The sequence below is a fragment of the Schistocerca piceifrons genome, chromosome 1 (assembly GCF_021461385.2).
Source record: "Schistocerca piceifrons isolate TAMUIC-IGC-003096 chromosome 1, iqSchPice1.1, whole genome shotgun sequence".
Taxonomy (NCBI): Eukaryota; Metazoa; Arthropoda; class Insecta; order Orthoptera; family Acrididae; genus Schistocerca; species Schistocerca piceifrons.
In genome coordinates this window covers 992679873-992699249 of record NC_060138.1, presented here as the reverse complement: position 1 = coordinate 992699249, position 19377 = coordinate 992679873, and the positions used below count along the sequence as shown (strand labels likewise).

General features: G+C 37.2%; 1 protein-coding gene across 1 annotated transcript in view; it reads right to left on the bottom strand.

Annotated features, from left to right (window-relative positions):
* LOC124795120 (protein GPR107) overlaps positions 1-19377 on the bottom strand; it is a 174789-nt gene that overhangs the window by 99927 nt on the left and 55485 nt on the right. Inside the window, exons 5-6 of the mRNA XM_047258983.1 lie at positions 10016-10104; positions 5740-5844 (exon numbers count right to left, since the gene is read on the bottom strand). Coding sequence (XP_047114939.1) covers positions 5740-5844; positions 10016-10104 — 194 coding nt within the window. The remainder of the gene's footprint in view (positions 1-5739; positions 5845-10015; positions 10105-19377) is intronic.

Genomic DNA, 19377 nt, shown 5'->3' with positions numbered 1-19377 from the left:
ATTTATTACATAACAATATTGTGTGAGAGTTTGCATTCTGTTCTAATGGGCAGCAGTAACAGTGATTGTTATGAGTTACGAGTAGATATAAGAAAATTTTGCAACAATGCAAAATTAACACAATACTAGTTATTTGAGTGAAGTAACATGAAATCCATGATTTTTACAAGATACGTGCCTCAGCAATACAGATAGCCGTAACGTAGGTGCAACCACAACGGAGGGGTCTCTGTTGAGAGACCAGACAAATGTGTGGTTCCTGAAGAGGAGCAGCAGCATTTTCAGTAGTAGCAGGGGCAACAGTCTGGAAGATTGACTGATCTGGCCTTGCAACACTAACCACAATGGCCTTGCTGTGCTGGTACTGTGAACGGCTGAAAGCAAGGGGGAACTACAGCCGTATTTTTTCCCGAGGGTATGCAGCTTTACTGTATGGTTAAATGATGATGGCACCCTCTTGGGTAGAATATTCCAGAGCTAAAATAGTCCACCAGTTGGATCTCCAGGCGGGGACTACTCAAGAGGACTTTGTTATCAGGAGAACGAAAAACTGTTGTTCCACGGGTCGGAGCATAGGATGTCAGATACCTTAATCGAGCAGGTAGGTTAGAAAATTTAAAAAGGGAAATGGATAGGTTAAGGTTAGATATAGTCGGAATTAGTGAAGTTCGGTGGTAGGAGGAACAAGACTTCTGGTCAGGTGAATACAGGATTATAAATACAAAATCAAATAGGGGTAATGCAGGAGTAGGTTTAATAATGAATTAAAAAAAAAAAAAATAGGAATGCGGGTAAGCTACTACAAACAGTATAGTGAATGCATTATTGTGGCCAAGATAGATATGAAGCCCATGCCTACCACAGTAGCACAAGTTTATATGCCGATTAGGTCCACAGATGATGAAGAGATTGATGAAATGTACGATGAGACAAAAGAAATTATTCAGATAGTGAAGGGAGACGAAAATTTAACAGTCATGGGTGACTGGTATTCGATAGTAGGAAAAGGAAGTGAAGGAAGCGTAGTAGGTGAATATGGAATGGGCGTAAGGAATGAAACAGGAAGCCGCCTGGTAGAATTTTGCATAGAGCATAACTTAACCATAGCTAACACTTGGTTCAAGAATCATGAAAGAAGGTTGTATACATGGAAGAAGCCTGGAGATACTGGAAGGTTTCAGATAGATTATATAATGGTAAAACAGAGATTTGGGAATGAGGTTTTAAATTGTAAGACATTTCCAAGGACAGATGCAGACTCTGACCACAATCTATTGGTTATGAACTGTAGATTAAAACTGAAGAAACTACAAGAAGGTGGTAATTTAAGGAGATGGGATCTGGATAAACTGACAGAACCTTGACTGAACCAGAGGTTGTGGAGAGTTTCAGGGAGAGAATTAGGGAACGATTGACAAGAATGGGGGAAAGAAATACGGTAGAAGAAGAATAGGGTGCTTTGACAGATGAAATAGTGAAGGCAGCAAAGGATCAAGTAGCTAAAAAGATGAGGGCTAGTAGAAATCCTTGTGTAACAGAAGATATATTGAATTTAATTAATTAAAAGAGAAAATATAAAAATGCAGTAAATGAAGCAGACAAAAAGGAATACAAACGTCTCAAAAATGAGATTGACAGGAAGTGCAAGCAGGGATGGCTAGAGGACAATTGTAAGGATGTAGAGGCGTATATCACCAGGGATAAGATAGATACTGCCTGCAGGAAAATTAAAGAGACCTTTGGAGAAAAGAGAACCACTTGCATGAACATCAAGAGCTCAGATGGAAACCCAGTTCTAAGCAAAGAAGGGAAAGCAGAAAGGTGGAAGGAGTATATAGAGGGTCTATACAAGGGTGATGTTCTTGAGGACAATATTATGGAAATGGAAGAGGATGTAGATGAAGATGAAATGGGAGATATGATACTGTATGAAGAGTTTGACAGACCACTGAAAGACCTAACTCAAAACAAGGCCCCGGGAGTATACAACATTCCATTGGAACTACTGACGGCCCTAACAAAAATCTACCATGTGGTGAGCAAGACGTACGAGACAGGCGAAATACCCTCAGACTTAAATAAGAATATAATAATACCAATCCCAAAGGAAGCAGGTCTTGACAGATGTGAAAATTACTGAACTATCAGTTCAATAAGCCACGACTGCAAAATACTAACATAAGTTCTTTACAGACCAATGGAAAAACTGGTAGAAGCCGACCTCGGGGAAGATCAGTTTGGATTCCGTAGAAATGTTGGAACATGTGAGGCAATACTGACCCTATGACTTATATTAGAAAATGGAGCAAGGAAAGGCAAACCTGAATTTCTAGCATTTGTAGACTTAGTGAAAGCTTTTGATAATGTTGACTGGAATATTTTCTTTCAAATTCTGAATGTGGCAGGGGTAAAATACAGGGAGCGAAAGGCTATTTACAATGTGTACAGAAACCAGATGGCAGTGTTAAGAGTCAAGGGGCAAGAAAGGGAAGCAGTGGTTGGGAAGGGAGTGAGACAGGATTGTGGCCTATCCCCGATGTTATTCAATCTGTATATCGAGCAAACAGTAAAGGAAACAAAAGAAAAATTCGGAGTAGGAATTAAAACCCATGGAGAAGAAACAGAAACTTTGAGGTTCACCGATGACATAGTAATTCTGTCAGAGACAACAAAGGACCTGGAAGAGCAGCTGAATGGAATGGACAGTGTCTTGAAAGGAGAATATAAGATGAACATCAACAAAAGCAAAACGAGGATAATGGAATGTAGTCAAATGAAATCGGGTGATGCTGATGGTATTGGATTACGAAATGAGATGCTTAAAGTAGTAAATGAGTTTTGCTATTAGGGGAGCAAAATAACTGATGATGGTCAAAATAGAGAGGATATAAAATGTAGACTGGCAATTGCAAGGAAACCATTTCTGAAGAAGAGAAATTTGTTAACACTGACAAGGGAACCTCCCCATCGCACCCCCCTCAGATTTAGTTAGAAGTTGGCACAGTGGATAGGCCTTGAAAAACTGAACACAGATCAATCGAGAAAACAGGAAGAAGTTGTATGGAACTATGAGAAAAATAAGCAAAATATACAAACTGAGTGGTCCATGAGCAACATATGCAACATCAAGGATAGCAAGAGCCCAGGGTTTGCTGTGGTCCCGTGGTTAGCGTGAGCAGCTGCAGTACGAGAGGTCCTTGGTTCAAGTCTTCCCTCGAGTAAAAAGTTTTAATTTTTTATTTCCAGACAATTATCAAAGTCCAGGCACTCACTCATAATAAACTTCGCTCTCTAAAATTCCAGGACATGTTCAGATTTGCTTGGACATATGCAGGATTTGACGGTCTACACACGGAAAAATTTGAAAACGTTAAAAACATTTTTTGACAGAGCACAGGGAAATCTGTGTGACTGTGAAACTGTTGCATTCATTTGTTGCAGTTTATGTGACAAACTTTTATGTTTTCATCACTTTTTTGGGCGTGATTATCACATCCACAAGAAAACCTAAATCGGGCAAGGTAGAAGAATCTTTTTACCCATTCGCCAAATGTACAAGTTAGGTGGGTCGACAATATATTCCTGTCATGTGACGCACATGCCGTCACCAGTGTTGTATAGAATATATCAGACGTGTTTTCCTGGGGAGGATCGGTTGACCTATGACCTTGCAATCAAATGTTTTGGTTTCCATTGGAAAGGCATGTCCTTTCGTCCACTAATTTCACGGTTTTACGGTGCGGGAGGAAAACACAGACATTAAACTTATTACAGTGAACAGAGATGTCAATGAACGAATGGACAGATCATAACTTTGTGAAAATAAAGAAAGTAAACGTTTCACTCGAGGGAAGACCTGAACCTAGGACCTCTCGTTCCATAGCTGCTCACGCTAAACACGGGACCACGGTGCTCCTGAGCTCACATTATCCTTGATGTTACGTATCTTGCGCATGGACTACTCAGTTTGTATATTCTGCTTATTTTTTTTCATAGTTCCACACAATTTCTTCCTGTTTTCTCAACTCATCTGTGTTCAGTTTTTCAAGGCCTATCCATTGCGCCAACTTATAACTAAATCTGAGGCGGGTGCGATGGGGAGGTTCCCTTGTGAGTATAGATTCAAGTGTCAGGAAGTAATTTCTGAAAGTATTTGTATGGAGTGTAGCCATGTATGGAAGTGAAACATGGAGAATGAGTAGTATGGACAAGAAGAGAATAGAAACTTTCGAAATGTGGTGCTATAAAAGAATGCTGAAGATTAGATGGATAGATCACATAACTAATGAGGAGGTATTGAATAGAATTGGGGAGAAGAAAAATTTATGACACAACTTGACTAGAAGAAGGGATCAGTTGGGTGGACATATTCTGAGGCATCAAGGGATCACCAATTTAGTATTGGAGGGCAGTATGGAGGGTAAAAATCGTAGAGGGAGACCAAGCGATGAATACACTAAACAGATTCAGAAGGATGTAGGTTGCAGTAGGTACTGGGAGATGAAGAAGCTTGCACAGGATAGAATAGCATGGAGAGCTGCATCAAACCAGTCTCTGGACTGGAGACAACAACAACAACAACAACCACCCCCGACTGATATTAACTGACTGTTAAAATTGCGTTTGTACTTTAATGTCTTCAAGCCTCAGGTTCATGTATGATCTTAAAATGACTGTTCATTTTCCAGAGAATGAACTTTGATGTGACAATGAAAATAGCACCAGAATTGGGGAAAAAAAAAAAACAAATTTGTAAAAAAAAAGGATAGCAGCAAATCTGGTAAAAAAATACACCAAACTCAATAAACAAACCACCAAATTTAGACACAAAATATACTAAATACGGAAAAAAATTACACTGAATCTGGCAAATACAACACCGAATTTTTCAATAAAATAATATCGAATTTGGCAAGAAAACTATATCCAATTTGGCAAGAAAACTAATTCCGAATTGGAAAGAACACAATAATGAATTTGACAAAAGAAAGACCACTGAGTTTGGCAAAAGAAAGACAATTTGAAAAAAAAAAAAACCACTGAATTTAGCAAAAAAAATGTAACACCAAATTGGCAAAAAACACCAAATTTAGCAAAAAAGCGCAATTAATGTGGCAAAAAAGGACACCAGGATTGATAAAGAAAATAACACTAAATTGGTAAACAATTACACCAAATCTAGTAAAAAGTTAACAATCAATCTAGCAAAAAAGATAATGAAGTTGTCAACCTCGCCAAAACAAGAATAACACATTTAGCAAAAACAGTAACTAATTTGGTAAAAATAACAATGAATCTGGAAAAATAATACAAAATATGGCGAAACATAACACCGTATTTTGCCACAAAATATAAAGATTTTTTTCTGCCCTCTAAGTTTTATAATTGAGTTTATATAGAATTCATAGGGGAAGTTTATTGAACTAGTGTAAGTAGTACAGCTATTTAACCACCCTGTCTCACTTATAAAAATGGCTCCGTGTTGTACCAAGTTGAAAACTTTACTTTTATTTGTAAGGCTTATGCATTGATGGAAGAACATATTATTTCTTATTAACAACATACATCTTATTTCCCCATTTTTTTCAGACTTTATGTTCATAATTACCTTAACTGTAAACAGTTTTCAACTCTTCAGTAATTTGTACCATACTTAAGACACAAGGATCAATAATTAAAACATTACTAACTTTATAATGTATTTTAAATTTCCATAATACTTCAAAATGTAAAACTTACTGTGAAATCTAAGCTCACTTTTGTACCTTCCTTGTAGTTTGCACAGTTATGAAAGTACAGATTGTACAATCCTTCATCACTCTCACTGGTCACACGCATAGAAAACTAGAAAAGAAAAGAATAAGAATTAATGACACAGCATGGACTGTGTGACATAACATTAACAATTACACTCTGAAATCATCAGTATCATTAATAATAATAATAATAATAATAATAGAAACATTGCATTAATAACATTCACTGTTTGAACTATTCAAATTACTAAAAAAAACATTTAAGACACAACAGAACTATTATACTAAATGGGACCTTACAGACTGGCTGCCTTTGGTTTTCTACATACTTCTAGAATTTGAAGGTCATTTCCTAAGGCAATATGACCCAAGTCTCAAACCAAATCAAAAAACTCACCATTAAAAATTTGAAGATTTCTGAGAGCTGTTAAGTATGACAAATTTGTAATCCATTAACAAAGTTATTGGTAGCACAGTGCAAAGAATGTAAGTCTGTGATTGCTAAAGTTGCTGGTTCATTTTGTTACTAGCACTAGCAACTTTTTTACTATTATTTAAATTCTATATTTGTTAAGAAACAGAAATGTTATTTAAGAAATGCTGAATCATAATTTAATAAAAAATAAAATATTTTTATGTTTAATCACTAATTGCATGAAAATGCCAGTATTCACAATTATCTTTATGAAAACAATTATGATTCAATATATAGCTCTGAAATTGCCGGACTTTCATGCTACATGCTGGGTTACTGATGATGATAGTGATAGTTGACAAATGTTCTATACTTAACAAACTTGAATATCTTCTAATCTTCAAACCCAATATTTATTTTTTCAATTGCATCATACTGTTTTAGGAAACTGATGTCTGGTTAATGACCTTCAATCCTATAACCACAAAAAAATTTAAAAGGATCAGTCTGGAAGGTCCCCTTAGTATGCAGACTTGTAAATTATTGTTTTAACTCGGGTGTGCCCAAATTAGGCCATTGGCAAACAACATACCATAATTTTACACCTTGCAGGATATTTTCAGTATTGCAACACCCTGCATTATATCACATTGGTTTAATTCAAACAACATTAATTTATATGGTTACTGAATGTTGTTGTAAACCAGAATGTCTGTCTAGTGTGTCAAATTCTGGAGAAATGAGACTCTTCAACTTTCTTATGAACTGCGCATAAAACACTGTTTTTGAGAATGTGTTCTCTGATTAGAAGTGGCACATTTAGTTGCACACACTCTCCCATTAGTTTTCTGAGGCTTAGAGCCAACTCCACATTGACACCGTCTATTCTCATAAGCTCTGCATAACGGGCTACGGTTGTCAGTTTCTGTATGGTTCTTATGGCAAGGGTAAAGGCAAGATTGCTCTGACTCGGAGATTCCTGTTCCATCTGTTAGAGAGCAGTAAAGTACAAAACTTACAGAAGCACAATTCTGCTCTCTAGCAGCAATGGCAGAGTACGTTTTGGGCTCAAACTTCCTTTAATGCAGTGTTACAATATTGCTGAAACTTAATCCTACACTTACATCATTATAGATGAAAACATAAAGCTTGGAATATAATTAACCTGTTAAATTTTAAACTAAGAGGCGTTATTTCAGTACCTGTATATTTTGCAGAAGCAGGGCTATTGGTACACAACAAGAAACTAATGTATTCACCATGTATTGGCCATCTGTTTTCAAAACAACAGTCATGTACCTTCTGTTTATGTTTGTGTAATACAGTTCAGTCCAAAGTAGTAGTTTATTGTGAGGTCAAGTAATTAAAAAAGTACAGCTGTGCACACAGAGTTTTGTTTAAGGGAAATTTCAGTTGACTGTGAAAGTTACAAAAATAAACAACCGAAGTGAATTATTAAAAACTCCATCCACCAACAGGACTCTCAGCGAAAAACTCAGACAAAAACCACTAAGTGGGCCATTCCAGATAGGCCACTCCTGAATCTGCATCTGTAGCATCAAACAAACTATTAATGCTACAAGGGTGGTTTGAAAAAGTTCTCGGAACGGAATAGAAAAAAAGTACTTACATCACTGAAACTTTTTTATTTTTCAATGTAGACTCCTTGTAGATTAATGTACTTGGTCCAGTGATGTTGCAGAACCTTGATTCCATCTCAAAAATGAATTTCCTACAGGCCTGCAAAATAGTTATCAACTCCAGCTATCAATTTTTCGTTGAAGTGAATCTTCATCCGCCAAGAAAAATTTTCAGTTTTGGGAAGAAATGGAAATCTGACGGAGCCATATCAGGTGAATAAGGTGAGTGTGGCAACCTTAGTTCATGTAATTTTGCCATGGCGACAGCACGTGTGCAGGTGCTTGTCAAGAGTTGCGGCACCCATCTTGCAGATAATTTTTTCATTTCTATTTATTCAGTGAAAATGTGATGATATCAATGATATCGGATGATATCTGGCAAGTGTGGGCAATTTCACAAACATTCAATCGGCAATCCTCCATGACCATTTTGTGCACTTTTGCAATGATTTCTGGAGTGGTGACACATTTTGGCCAACCGCTGCGCGGATCATCATCCAAGCTCTCCTGGCCAAATTTAAATTCATTTTTCCACTTGGCAACAGTTGAATATGAAGGAGCAGTTCCCCCCAGCATTTTCTGGAAATAGGCATGAATGTCCTTTGCTTTCATATCTTTCTTTACAAAGTACTTAATCACTGCTCGAATCTTGATTTTTCCCATCTTTGCAAATCACTTTGCAGGAACAACAACAGAGCTAAGACACCACCACAGCTCTCTTCGAAGAGCACTGACATGGCACGTGTTTACAGGCAACAGTACAATGAATATCACATGAACAACTGGTTGCGCTGGCCTCTTGTGGTGATTCTGAGAACTTTTCAAACCACCCTCAAGAGGTGATTCTGAGAACTTTTCAAACCACCCTCGTATAAGTTCAATGAGAAAATTTACCAAAAGAACAAATGCATTTATAGAATGAGATTTTCACTCTGCAGCAGAGTGTGCACTGATATGAAACTTCCTGACAGATTAAAACTGTGTGCCGGACCAAGACTCGAACTCGGGACATTTGCCTTTCATGGGCAAGTGCTCTACCAACTGAGCTACACAAGCACGACTCATGACCCGCCCTCACAGCTTTAATTCCGCCGGTACCTCAACTCCACCCTTCCAAACTTGACTGTGAGTTCACATACCCTGATAAATGGGCAACCGTGCTTTATCATAAAAAAGAGCACACTTCAGGATCAACCTCTCCATCATGCATAGACCACAACAGCCAGCTGCAGAATGATGTGAGGCAACATGATCTGAATTGACCATTCAACACACTAGCTAAATGGCACAATTTTTTTAGACTTCTTGACAAGGCCACTTGTAACTCATCCAGTTCAGTTAAAACTGATATGCCACATGTAAATGTCTGGAGAATAGGCCAGAGCCTATGCAGCAATTGGAGTTTACCTCTTCAGTACCAGCACCCACCTAACACCAAACAGAGTGCTTGCATTATATGTGAAACAGCCTATTTTGTATGCTGCAGTGTGCATACAAGAACTGTCCCCAAAACTGAGAGGTGAATGCACTTGACTGCCATGAGGAGGCCCATGTTCATTTCCTGGTACCATCAGAGACTTTTCCTTGTGGCATGACTGGAATGGGTCCAATCAGTCTTGTGATGCCACCTGTGGAGCTACCTCAATGAGAAGTTATGACAACCAAGTCTGGAAAGCCAATAACATCTACAACACCTGGGAGAGCAGTGTGCTGACCACATGTCCTCCCATATCACAACTGAATGATGCTATATAGCTGAGGAAAACATTTTGGCCAGTCAACATTGCGCAGTCCTCTGGACTTGATTGTGTACGCTTTCTTTTTTCCCCTTTTTTTTTATGGTACATACATGGAGTCGACTGAGTTCTTCAGATCCATATTGTGTGTCTAATTAAATTTTCACACAGCCAAGATAGACATAGGAGATACATATAGCATTGTCATTAAATTATGGTAACTTCATGATATTGCAATAAATTGATAAATTTATCAAAGTACACAAGAGGTAGACAACAGAAAGGAAGAAAGGAACTATCTCATACTTTAGAATTTATCAGTATTTTTAACAAAGTGAAGAATTACTGTGCATTATTTTCATTGGTGTGCATTAATTTCACTTTTTTAATTTACAGGTTTTCTCCCTTTTTAATGTGACATTTAGCTTTTTTCTGTTGTTATATTAGTAGTCAGCCCATAAAACTCACATTAGCATTGTAGTAATTCTCATTCTCCCGAGTCTGAACAGTCAAGTTGAAGCTCTGCTGAACACAACCTCCAGATGGTGTACTAGATGCTGAAATGTAAAATGACACAACAGAAATTACATAAAGATAAGTATTCTATGAACAAAAATTTATAAATGTTGCTTTTCAATGCAATTCATCTAGTTCTAAACAGTAGAAAGTTTTGATACTATGGAATAAAAGGGCAGTTGAAATTAAGATTATATTTACACATTCATGAAGCATTTTTCATTGTGCTTGTTAGATGGTAATGCCTTCATATCTCTTTCTAAACGTCAGCAAAATGGTTCAAATGGCTGTGAGCGCTATGAGACTTAACATCTGAGGTCATCAGTCCCCTAGACTACTTAAACCTAACTAACCTAAGGACATCACACACATCCATGCCTGAGGCAGGATTCGAACCTGCGACCATAGCATGGTTCGGGACTGAAGCAGCTAGAACCGCTAAGCCACAGTGTCTGGCAAACATCAGCAATCATACTACTTCTGCACGTTAGCCACTTATATAAATATAAAGGAAATTTCAAGGAATAGTGACTCTAGATGCACTTGAATAATTTAATGTGTCTTCTAAAATGCCCTCTAAATACACAGTATCATTAATGAAAAATATTTTTACATGGACACAAATTCTAATGAGTAACAAAACTTTTTTTTTTTTTCGCTTTCTTTCTGTCAGTTCTCTCTGCATATTAAGTGTGTAATACTTCACATCACTACAATGAAGCAACAACAAAAACTGCCATTGCAATAGAAAGAAAATATATAGATCCCATAGTAAAATAAAAGCAACTGCAATTGAGCAATTTAGTTAAGCAAATGGATTACTTCAGAACACCTATGATAATTCTTTCTTTGGCTGTTACTACATGTATGAATTATAGGCTAGTTCAGGTAACACTCTCTCCAGTAATCATGTTTCATTTTCACTCACAAAATTATAAAGTAATGCACCTAGATATTATTTAGCACTTTACTTACTAGATTAAACTATTTCACCCAGGTTCCATTTACAGTAGTGTTATAGTAAACTGACAAAGAGCATTGTAAAAACAATATTTTGCAATACACAGAGGCAAGTTCATAAATTATTTCTGATCTCCGCTGTACTATGTGATTGTATATAATTTTCTAACTTGGTAAATTTCGTGAATTTTTACAACCTGTCTTAAGGAGAAACTGGATCCAAAATCCTATTATGTTTATGAGGTGTAAGGGAAGTTTTTAACTCCCTTTAATTGGACAAAGAAAGGGGAATGTATGTATGTATGTTTGTTTATTTATTTATTTATTTCCTGTCCTTATATGAGACTAATCTGGAAAGTAAGTTTACAAGAATTTTCCAAAGAACAAAAAATGAATTTATTGTAATAAAATGTACACGCATTGTAGTATAGGTCTTGCATTATTTTTCCACATAATCACCGTTTACCTCAATACATTTTGTCATCCATGAGATGTGTTTTTTGATTCCTGTGTCATAGACATCTCCTGCCAGTTCTTCACTTTGATTTTCACCCGTCGTCGTCAGACAGGTATTTTCCATTGAGGTGTTCCTTCAATTTAGTGAACAGATGATAGTCACTAGGTGCGAGGTCTGGGCTATCAAAGGGGCGGCTTAAAACATCCCAATCAAATGAAGTCAACAACTCCTGTGTTGCACGAGCAGTGAGGATATGCATTGTCATAAAGGGATAAACTCCTGTTGTCAGCATTCTGCGACGTTTGTTTCGTATGGCTCTGCGAAGTTTCTTCATGGTGTCACAATATCCTGCAGCATTTATTATTTCACTTCTTTCCAAAAAAACAAAGAGCAGAACCCATTTTCTGTCCCAAAACAATGAACCATGATTTTCCTCACTGTTTGCCGAATTTTAAATTCTTTGGTTGAAGGAGAATGCGTATGGTGCCATTGCATTGATTGTATTTGCTCTCAGGAGTATGGTGATAAGTCCAAGTTTCATCTCCTATCACTATGGAGTTGAGAAAAGCCTGACCTTCAGCCTCAAAATGGTCAATGTTCATTTTGTGTGCTTTGGTAAGTATTTTGGGCACTCAGATGCACACAACTTGCGATAATTTAGTCAGCCAGTTACAATTTCATGAACAACAGTTCGTGAAATGTTTGGACAAACTGCACACAGATCATCAATTGTTGAACAGCGATCAGAGAGTAGATGTTCTTCAATTTTCTGCACCACATCATCAGTCACAACAGATGGCCTTCCGCTTCTGTTTTCCTCATGAATTTCCGTTCTTCCAAAATTGAAAATACGTATGCATTTCGTCACATGCTGCCTTGACATTATGTCCTCTCCATAAGCTGAAACAACTTTGTGATGAATGGCAGCAGCATTTATGCCCTTAGCATTTAGGTAGCGATTTACAGCACACACTGCACTTGGCAGGGGCCATAATGAGAACGCTCAACTCTAACAGTCTCCACAACACTAACTGACGAGCTACTAACTGTTTGGAATGCTTGTTTGTTCTGCTGGCTTCCTGCCACACAGCAGCGTTACCAACTTCCCCTATGGACATTTCCTGCTAAAGTTACATGCCCTGTAACCTTACTTTCCGGATAACCCCCGTAAAAATCAGTGGACATAGTCAGAGCTTTAGTTTACAAGCCTGCTGAGATACAAAGCTGTACTAACTGTCTCTTACCAATAAAAGATACAGGTATGCGCTGATATAAAAAGTAGGGATCAAAAATTATCAGTTTTCTGTTACAAAAACAAGCTTATGGCTTTATACATTAACGGCTAAGTTATGAAGTTAACGATATTGGTCTGCAGTTTATTATGTTAGTTTTTACGCTTTTCTATACATTGGCAGCATCATAGTTTGAAATCTTCTGCTGAAGAACAGCATTTCTCTATTAACATGTGTTTCAGTTTATTCTTCAAGATATTAAATTAGCTATCTTAAAGTCAGGTGTTAGTCACTTTTCACTCCTCAGTGTGTTGCTGTTATTCACATTAGTGTTCATTACATTATGTTCTGGATTTAGTTTCACGTGGTAAGTAGTTTATATTTTCTGAAAATTTCTCTGCAACACTCTCTCTTGTTTACCTTACCTACCACTCTTATTGCCCTCCCTTTATGTTATGTTATTTTATTTATTTATTTATTTATTTTTTGTTTTCTAGAAAGTCTGTAATCCAGAAAGCAGGCTTTCCACATTACAAAAAGAAAGAAAAAAAATCTCGATACTGTTCTGCAGATGCAGATTTATCAATGTGAAATATATTTGCTTTAAATTATCGTGGTTCAGGGAGGCTGAAATCCATTTTAAAAAATACATGTTTGTACTGACTTTCTTACAAATATGACCTATTTGCTCTTCCATGGCAGGTGTTTGTGAATAATTATTTCCAAAAATGTTTGTTTATTTGTATAGCAGAATAACAATGAAGGTGTAAAAGGAGTAACAATTATATTTAGATTATAGTTAAGCGGGAATAGCTTTGTCACTGTCTTCTCTTTATTTACAAATAGCATGTTCGCAGTAAGGTAAGCTGACAGAATTCTGTAATTGATTTCACTACTGTTGGCAGCATTATGCATAGGCTATATCATCCACATACATATTACAACCTTGCAATTTTGGGATTCAATTAAATCATTAATATACACAAGGAACAGAAAAGTCCTAATATAAGTGTACTTCCTTGAAGTATGCCATGTTGATGTATCCTTTAGGTTGATTCAGCTGCTATCAACTGTTCCTATCTTTTACAAATTAGCTTAACAGCTAGCTAAAAAAAATGGCTCTGAGCACTATGAACGGTTAGCTACTCAAATTGGTGGTACTAATGTGCACTTCGTACAACTGTTTCAACATCACGATTGGATGCATCTTAATGCTGCTATTGGCATGTTAACATGGGCTGGGGAAGGTGCTGATGGCGGAGGCATGGCTCACGCTTCAGTGGTGCCAGCTGAGCCTATCAATAGATTGGGTTTCATTGGCATGGCCTGCACCTCAATAGGTATGGGAAGGGGTGGCTGGCAAAGCTTACAGGTGTCAGTGTAGTGGGTAGTGGAGGCATCAATCATGGAAAAATTCCTGTAGTAGTTGGTGTTAGATCTGCACCTTTTTTATATTGAAGTCAGCTGATAGGTATCCATGCTTAAAGGCAGGCCCTCTAAGCAATCTCCTTCAAAGGAGGCCAGATATCCAAGTAGTGAAGGAATTAGCATATTTCATCAAAATGTAAGAAATATTAGAGATAAAATGAGTGAACTGCTCATGGATGTTGACTCTGACATTATTGGTATGTCGGGGCACCACTTGAATAATTTGACAATTCATAGGCTTCCTTTACCAGGATACAGATTAGCTCACTGTTTTCCAAGTTCTCTGCGGAGTGGGGGAGTGGTTATGTAAGTAAAAACCAGTATTCCATTTGAGTCCGTAGACGTATCTCTGCCCTGTGCTGAACAGGTATTTGAATGTTTTGCGGGGACAGCTGAATTTAGTGAAACAAAACTTCTAATTGTTCTTCTTTATAATCCCCTGATTCTGACTTCAGAGCATTTCTTCTCAAGCTAGAGAGGGTTCTTGGTTCACTTTATAGAAAGTATCAAAAATTAGTTATATATGGTTACTTCAATATTAATTTTGTATGCAATTGTGCACGAAAAAGGATTCTGGAAGATCTCCTAAATTCATGTGATCTGATGCAGACTGCATTTTTTCCAGCTACAGTGCAGAGGAACAGTAGCACAGCCATAGACAATATTTTTATTCATTCTTCATAACTACATGGGAATTCTGTTAATTAAAGGGCAAATGGCCTTTCAGACCATGATGCACAAATTTTAACACTAAAAAATTTTTGTACTCAAACAATTGTTATATATACTCAATAATTATGAAGAGAAGCTAATCCAATGGCAATACAGATTTTTTAAACCTCGTTAAGGAACAAGAGTGGCAGGATGTTTGTACTGCCGACAACATAGATGACAAATATAATGCTTTCCTTAACACATTTCTCATGCTCTTTGAAAGTTGCTTTCCATTAGAATGATACGAACAGGGTACAAGTAATAAAAAGCAGCCTGTTTGGCTGACTAGTGGGATAAGGATATTACGTAGGGAAAAGTGGGAATTACATCAAAATGTTAGAAGTAGTCACAAACGAGAGTACAGTACTGTAAGGCACTTAAAAACATTGTTAGGAAGGCAAAGAGTTACGTGGTACACAAATAGAATAGCTAATTCTCAGGATAAAGTGAAAACCATATAGTTGGTCATGAAGGAAGTGTCTTGTCAGCAGCACAATGTCAACGATATAACGTTAGTTCGTGGTAAAAATATTTGTGTTACTGATAAGGCAGATATATGTACAGTATTTAAGAATCACTTTCTGAGCACTGCCGGTGAATTAAATAAAAACTTAGTTTCTACAGGGAATCGTACAACTCTCTTGGAAAATGCCTTTCCGAGACTGATGTCTGAAGTACTCCTCTGTGATACTGTTATGACACAGAGTAATACAGATTCCAAGTTATAAAATTTGTAACTGAGTTTGAACACCTTGACGTAAGATAGGCTGGTTATGCCATGATTAGTGGCAGACCAGGAAGCACGGTGATGCACGACAGACAGGCAGCACAGTTGCAACTCTGCAGTAGCTGCGTGAGACACAGCACACACAGCAGGAAAACAGAAAAGAACAGTGACTAAGTAAAATAACATGTATGCTCGATCGCCCAGGGGGTGCAACAAGAAGCAATAGTCATGGCTAGGGAAAACACTCAAAGCTGCTAATAGAGAATCAAAGCAAGGGTAGCAGAATAATGAGGCCACATGCAGACATCACTAGTATACTGCACGTCACAGAACTATGGAGAGAGCCGGCCGCGGTGGCCGTGCGGTTCTAGGCGCTGCAGTCCGGAACCGCGGGATTGCTACGGTCGCAGGTTCGAATCCTGCCTCGGGCATGGATGTGTGTGATGTCGTTAGGTTAGTTAGGTTTAAGTAGTTCTAAGTTCTAGGGGACTGATGACCTAAGATGTTAAGTCCCATAGTGCTGCGAGCCACTTTTGAACTACGGAGAGCTCTTTAAATTTTTTTTACATTCCATAACAGCAGCAATGAAAGATGTAGTAAAAAGTAGGGACTATAGAACCATCAAACAGTTGTTATAACAGTCTATCATTTATTGTCAGAAAACCAGATGGATTGGTATGGTTAGTACTAGATGCAAGGTCAGTTAATAAAATCATAGAACCAGAACAAGACAGGCCTCCTATCATCAAAGGATTATTGTCAAAACTTACAGGAGCAAAATATATAAGCACGATGGGTTTAGCGTATGACTACTGGCAGATCAAGTTACATGCAGAGTCTAGGATATTTTATATTTATTTTCTATTTTTAAGGTGCATCCATTGGGGCTGAGATCTCGGGCTCAAGATCTCACTATCTGTATTTATTAAAGATTTGGATAGAGCCATAGCTGAGGAACTATGTGGAAAGATCTAAGACTACATGGATGACATTGCAGTCATTTCCAAAAACTGGAATGAACACCTTCAACCATTAAAACAACTTTCTGCATGATTGTATTCACAGAGAATACCTATTATGCTCTTAAAATCACAATTCTGTAATGAAGTTAAATTCTTAGGTCTTGTATTAAATACTGAAGGTATAAAAACCAGACCCACATACGTTAAATGCTATAACCAAATGTCTAGAACCATCTATTAAGAAACAATTAAAGTCATGATAGGTAATTACAGTAAGTTTTTACCACAGGGGGTATTGAACACAGCTCATTTATTAACGTTACTAAAGCAAAACACCTCTTACCAGTGGACGCAGGAATATAGGTCAGAGTTTAACAACATGAAAACTAGTTTGGTGAAAGCACCACTACTGACACATCCTAACTCTAAAGAATCTTCTCATCTGGCTACCAACACATCAGAATATGGCACTGGATCCCTTCCCTGTCAAGAAATACGTTCTGTGAATAGAATGAAATACTGCCTGATTGCATCCGCTAGTAGGATGGGATGTTTACATCTCATGAATTACGGAATTACAGAGGATATGCTGGCAGTTGTTTGGTCATTCAAGGAGTTTAAATACTGTGTAGCGGGACATGAAACAATAGTGCACACCGACCACGGTGCATTGAGCTTCCCACTTAAAAGTAAGCTTTTATATAAACAGTTGACACACTAGGTGTTATTACTTTAAGAATTTAATTTTTAAATACACTATGTAAAGGATACAGACAATGTTGTGACAGAAGCACTGTCAAGATTACCAGTAGATTAAAACCTATGGAAGACATAAAGGCGAAAGGTAATTTTATGATTTATTTCTTGAAAGTGAACAAGTACAAAAAATATTAAATTGCTTAGTAAAACTTTAGAAATGGAACGACAAAATCATGAAGTGTTGGGCAACTATATTCATTACTTAGAACAAAATCCAAATGACAATAATAAGGACGGGAAGCTCCTTAAACTTTTCCATAAAAACAAAAATATTAACAATTGGTTACTATGTATACCTAAGAGTAAAACAGATCTAATAACCTGGTATCTTCATTTAGGGTAAGCTCATCTTGGATTGAAGAAGTGCATAATGCACATCAGAAAGGGTTATCATTTTAGAAACATGTCCAGGCAAGTTAGAAAAATTCTGAATCATGTACTACATGTCAGACAGGCAAAACACGAACCTGGGAGATGTGCACCTTGATCTACTCCATAATAACACAAGCATTTTGGGATTTAATGGCTGTGGACTTCTGCGGTCCACTGCCTTGAGGGTGGAGAGGAATGGTGTACGTCTTCACTGTGGTTGAATGTTGGTCAAATTTAAGTTGTATCCACTGAGAAGCACCACTATGTCGAAGCTCAAGAATAATTACTTTAAACATGTGGGAAAACCAAAGAATTTGCAATCAGACAATGGCACCCTATTTACATCTAAGAAACTCAAAGAATTCTGGCTGAGGAGATGGTAAATGATATATTAACTTCCAGATATCACCCACAAGGAAATATGGCCAAGGAAATTACACGTGCACTAAATAGGTTGCGTTGCACGTATTGTGCAACCCAACAATCTATGTGGATGGATCTGGTGGGGGAATTCAAAAAACATTGAACAAAATGCCCCATTCAGTCACTAAAATATCTTCAATAGAAGTAGGGGTAGACAAGTTGAGGGAGAATCTATGTTGAAACATATAGAAGAGCCCAAAGTAAATGAACCCTCACAAATGTGACAAGAAATAATATTGAGGAATTATTAAATAAAGAAGGAGAAAAAGGGGTGGAAAACAGGGAGTCCAACATACTATAAGACTAGGGACCTGGTATTACTGAAAAACCATAAAAATAGTTCTAAGAATGAGAAACTGAAAAATTAAGTTCTGCCCATTGTATGAAGGACCTTTTGTAATTACAAGAATGCATTTCCCCAAAGCATAATACTGACTGGCCCAGCTACAAAAAAAGCTGAAAGGTATTTATAATACTCAAGACTTGCAACCTTTCATAACAAATAATAACTGAACACTTATAGATAATGTCAGTTTTCATAGTGAACCACACTGGTCGACAGTCTTATGGTGGGTGTAGACTGGAACACACACACAGATATTCAGGTACATAATGAGTACTACTTGCACAACTACTCTTGTATGGGTGAATTATTCTTTATTGCTTTTGTATAAAGACTATAAAGTTGCTCCGTAAAATGAAAATTTCTTTCTTCCTTTGTTAATGTAGTGTTATGGAATGACTGAGCTTATTAATACAGTTATATGAGTTCATAAGTTTTGTTGCATTGCAAACAATATCCATGGAAAATGACATGTTTGCCCTCTAACTACCAATCACCTTTCAATACTTCTTCACTCTTTGAAACAAAACTGTAATACCACAACAAAAAGGGTTAATTAGACACCTAGGAACATAGTGGAAGTTGATCCATCAGAAATGTTGTACACTGTAATTAACCGATGTACTGGTAGTGCTACTTAAAGGATCTGAATCAATGTTTCAAGAAAACTAATTAAGACAGTAATTTACACACAATAAGTTACAACCACGAAAAATGGAAAGCAATAATATTTAAGAATTGAACCCTGATGTATTACTGAACCTCAAATGTGTTACAAATCACCATTTGATGGAAGCTCCATTGTTACCATATACAAGTTTAAACACACTGATGCTGTTTCCAACTTGAGAACATCTCTCTCTCTCTCTCTCTCTCTCTCTCTCTCTCACTCACACACACACACACACACACACACACACACACACACACACACACA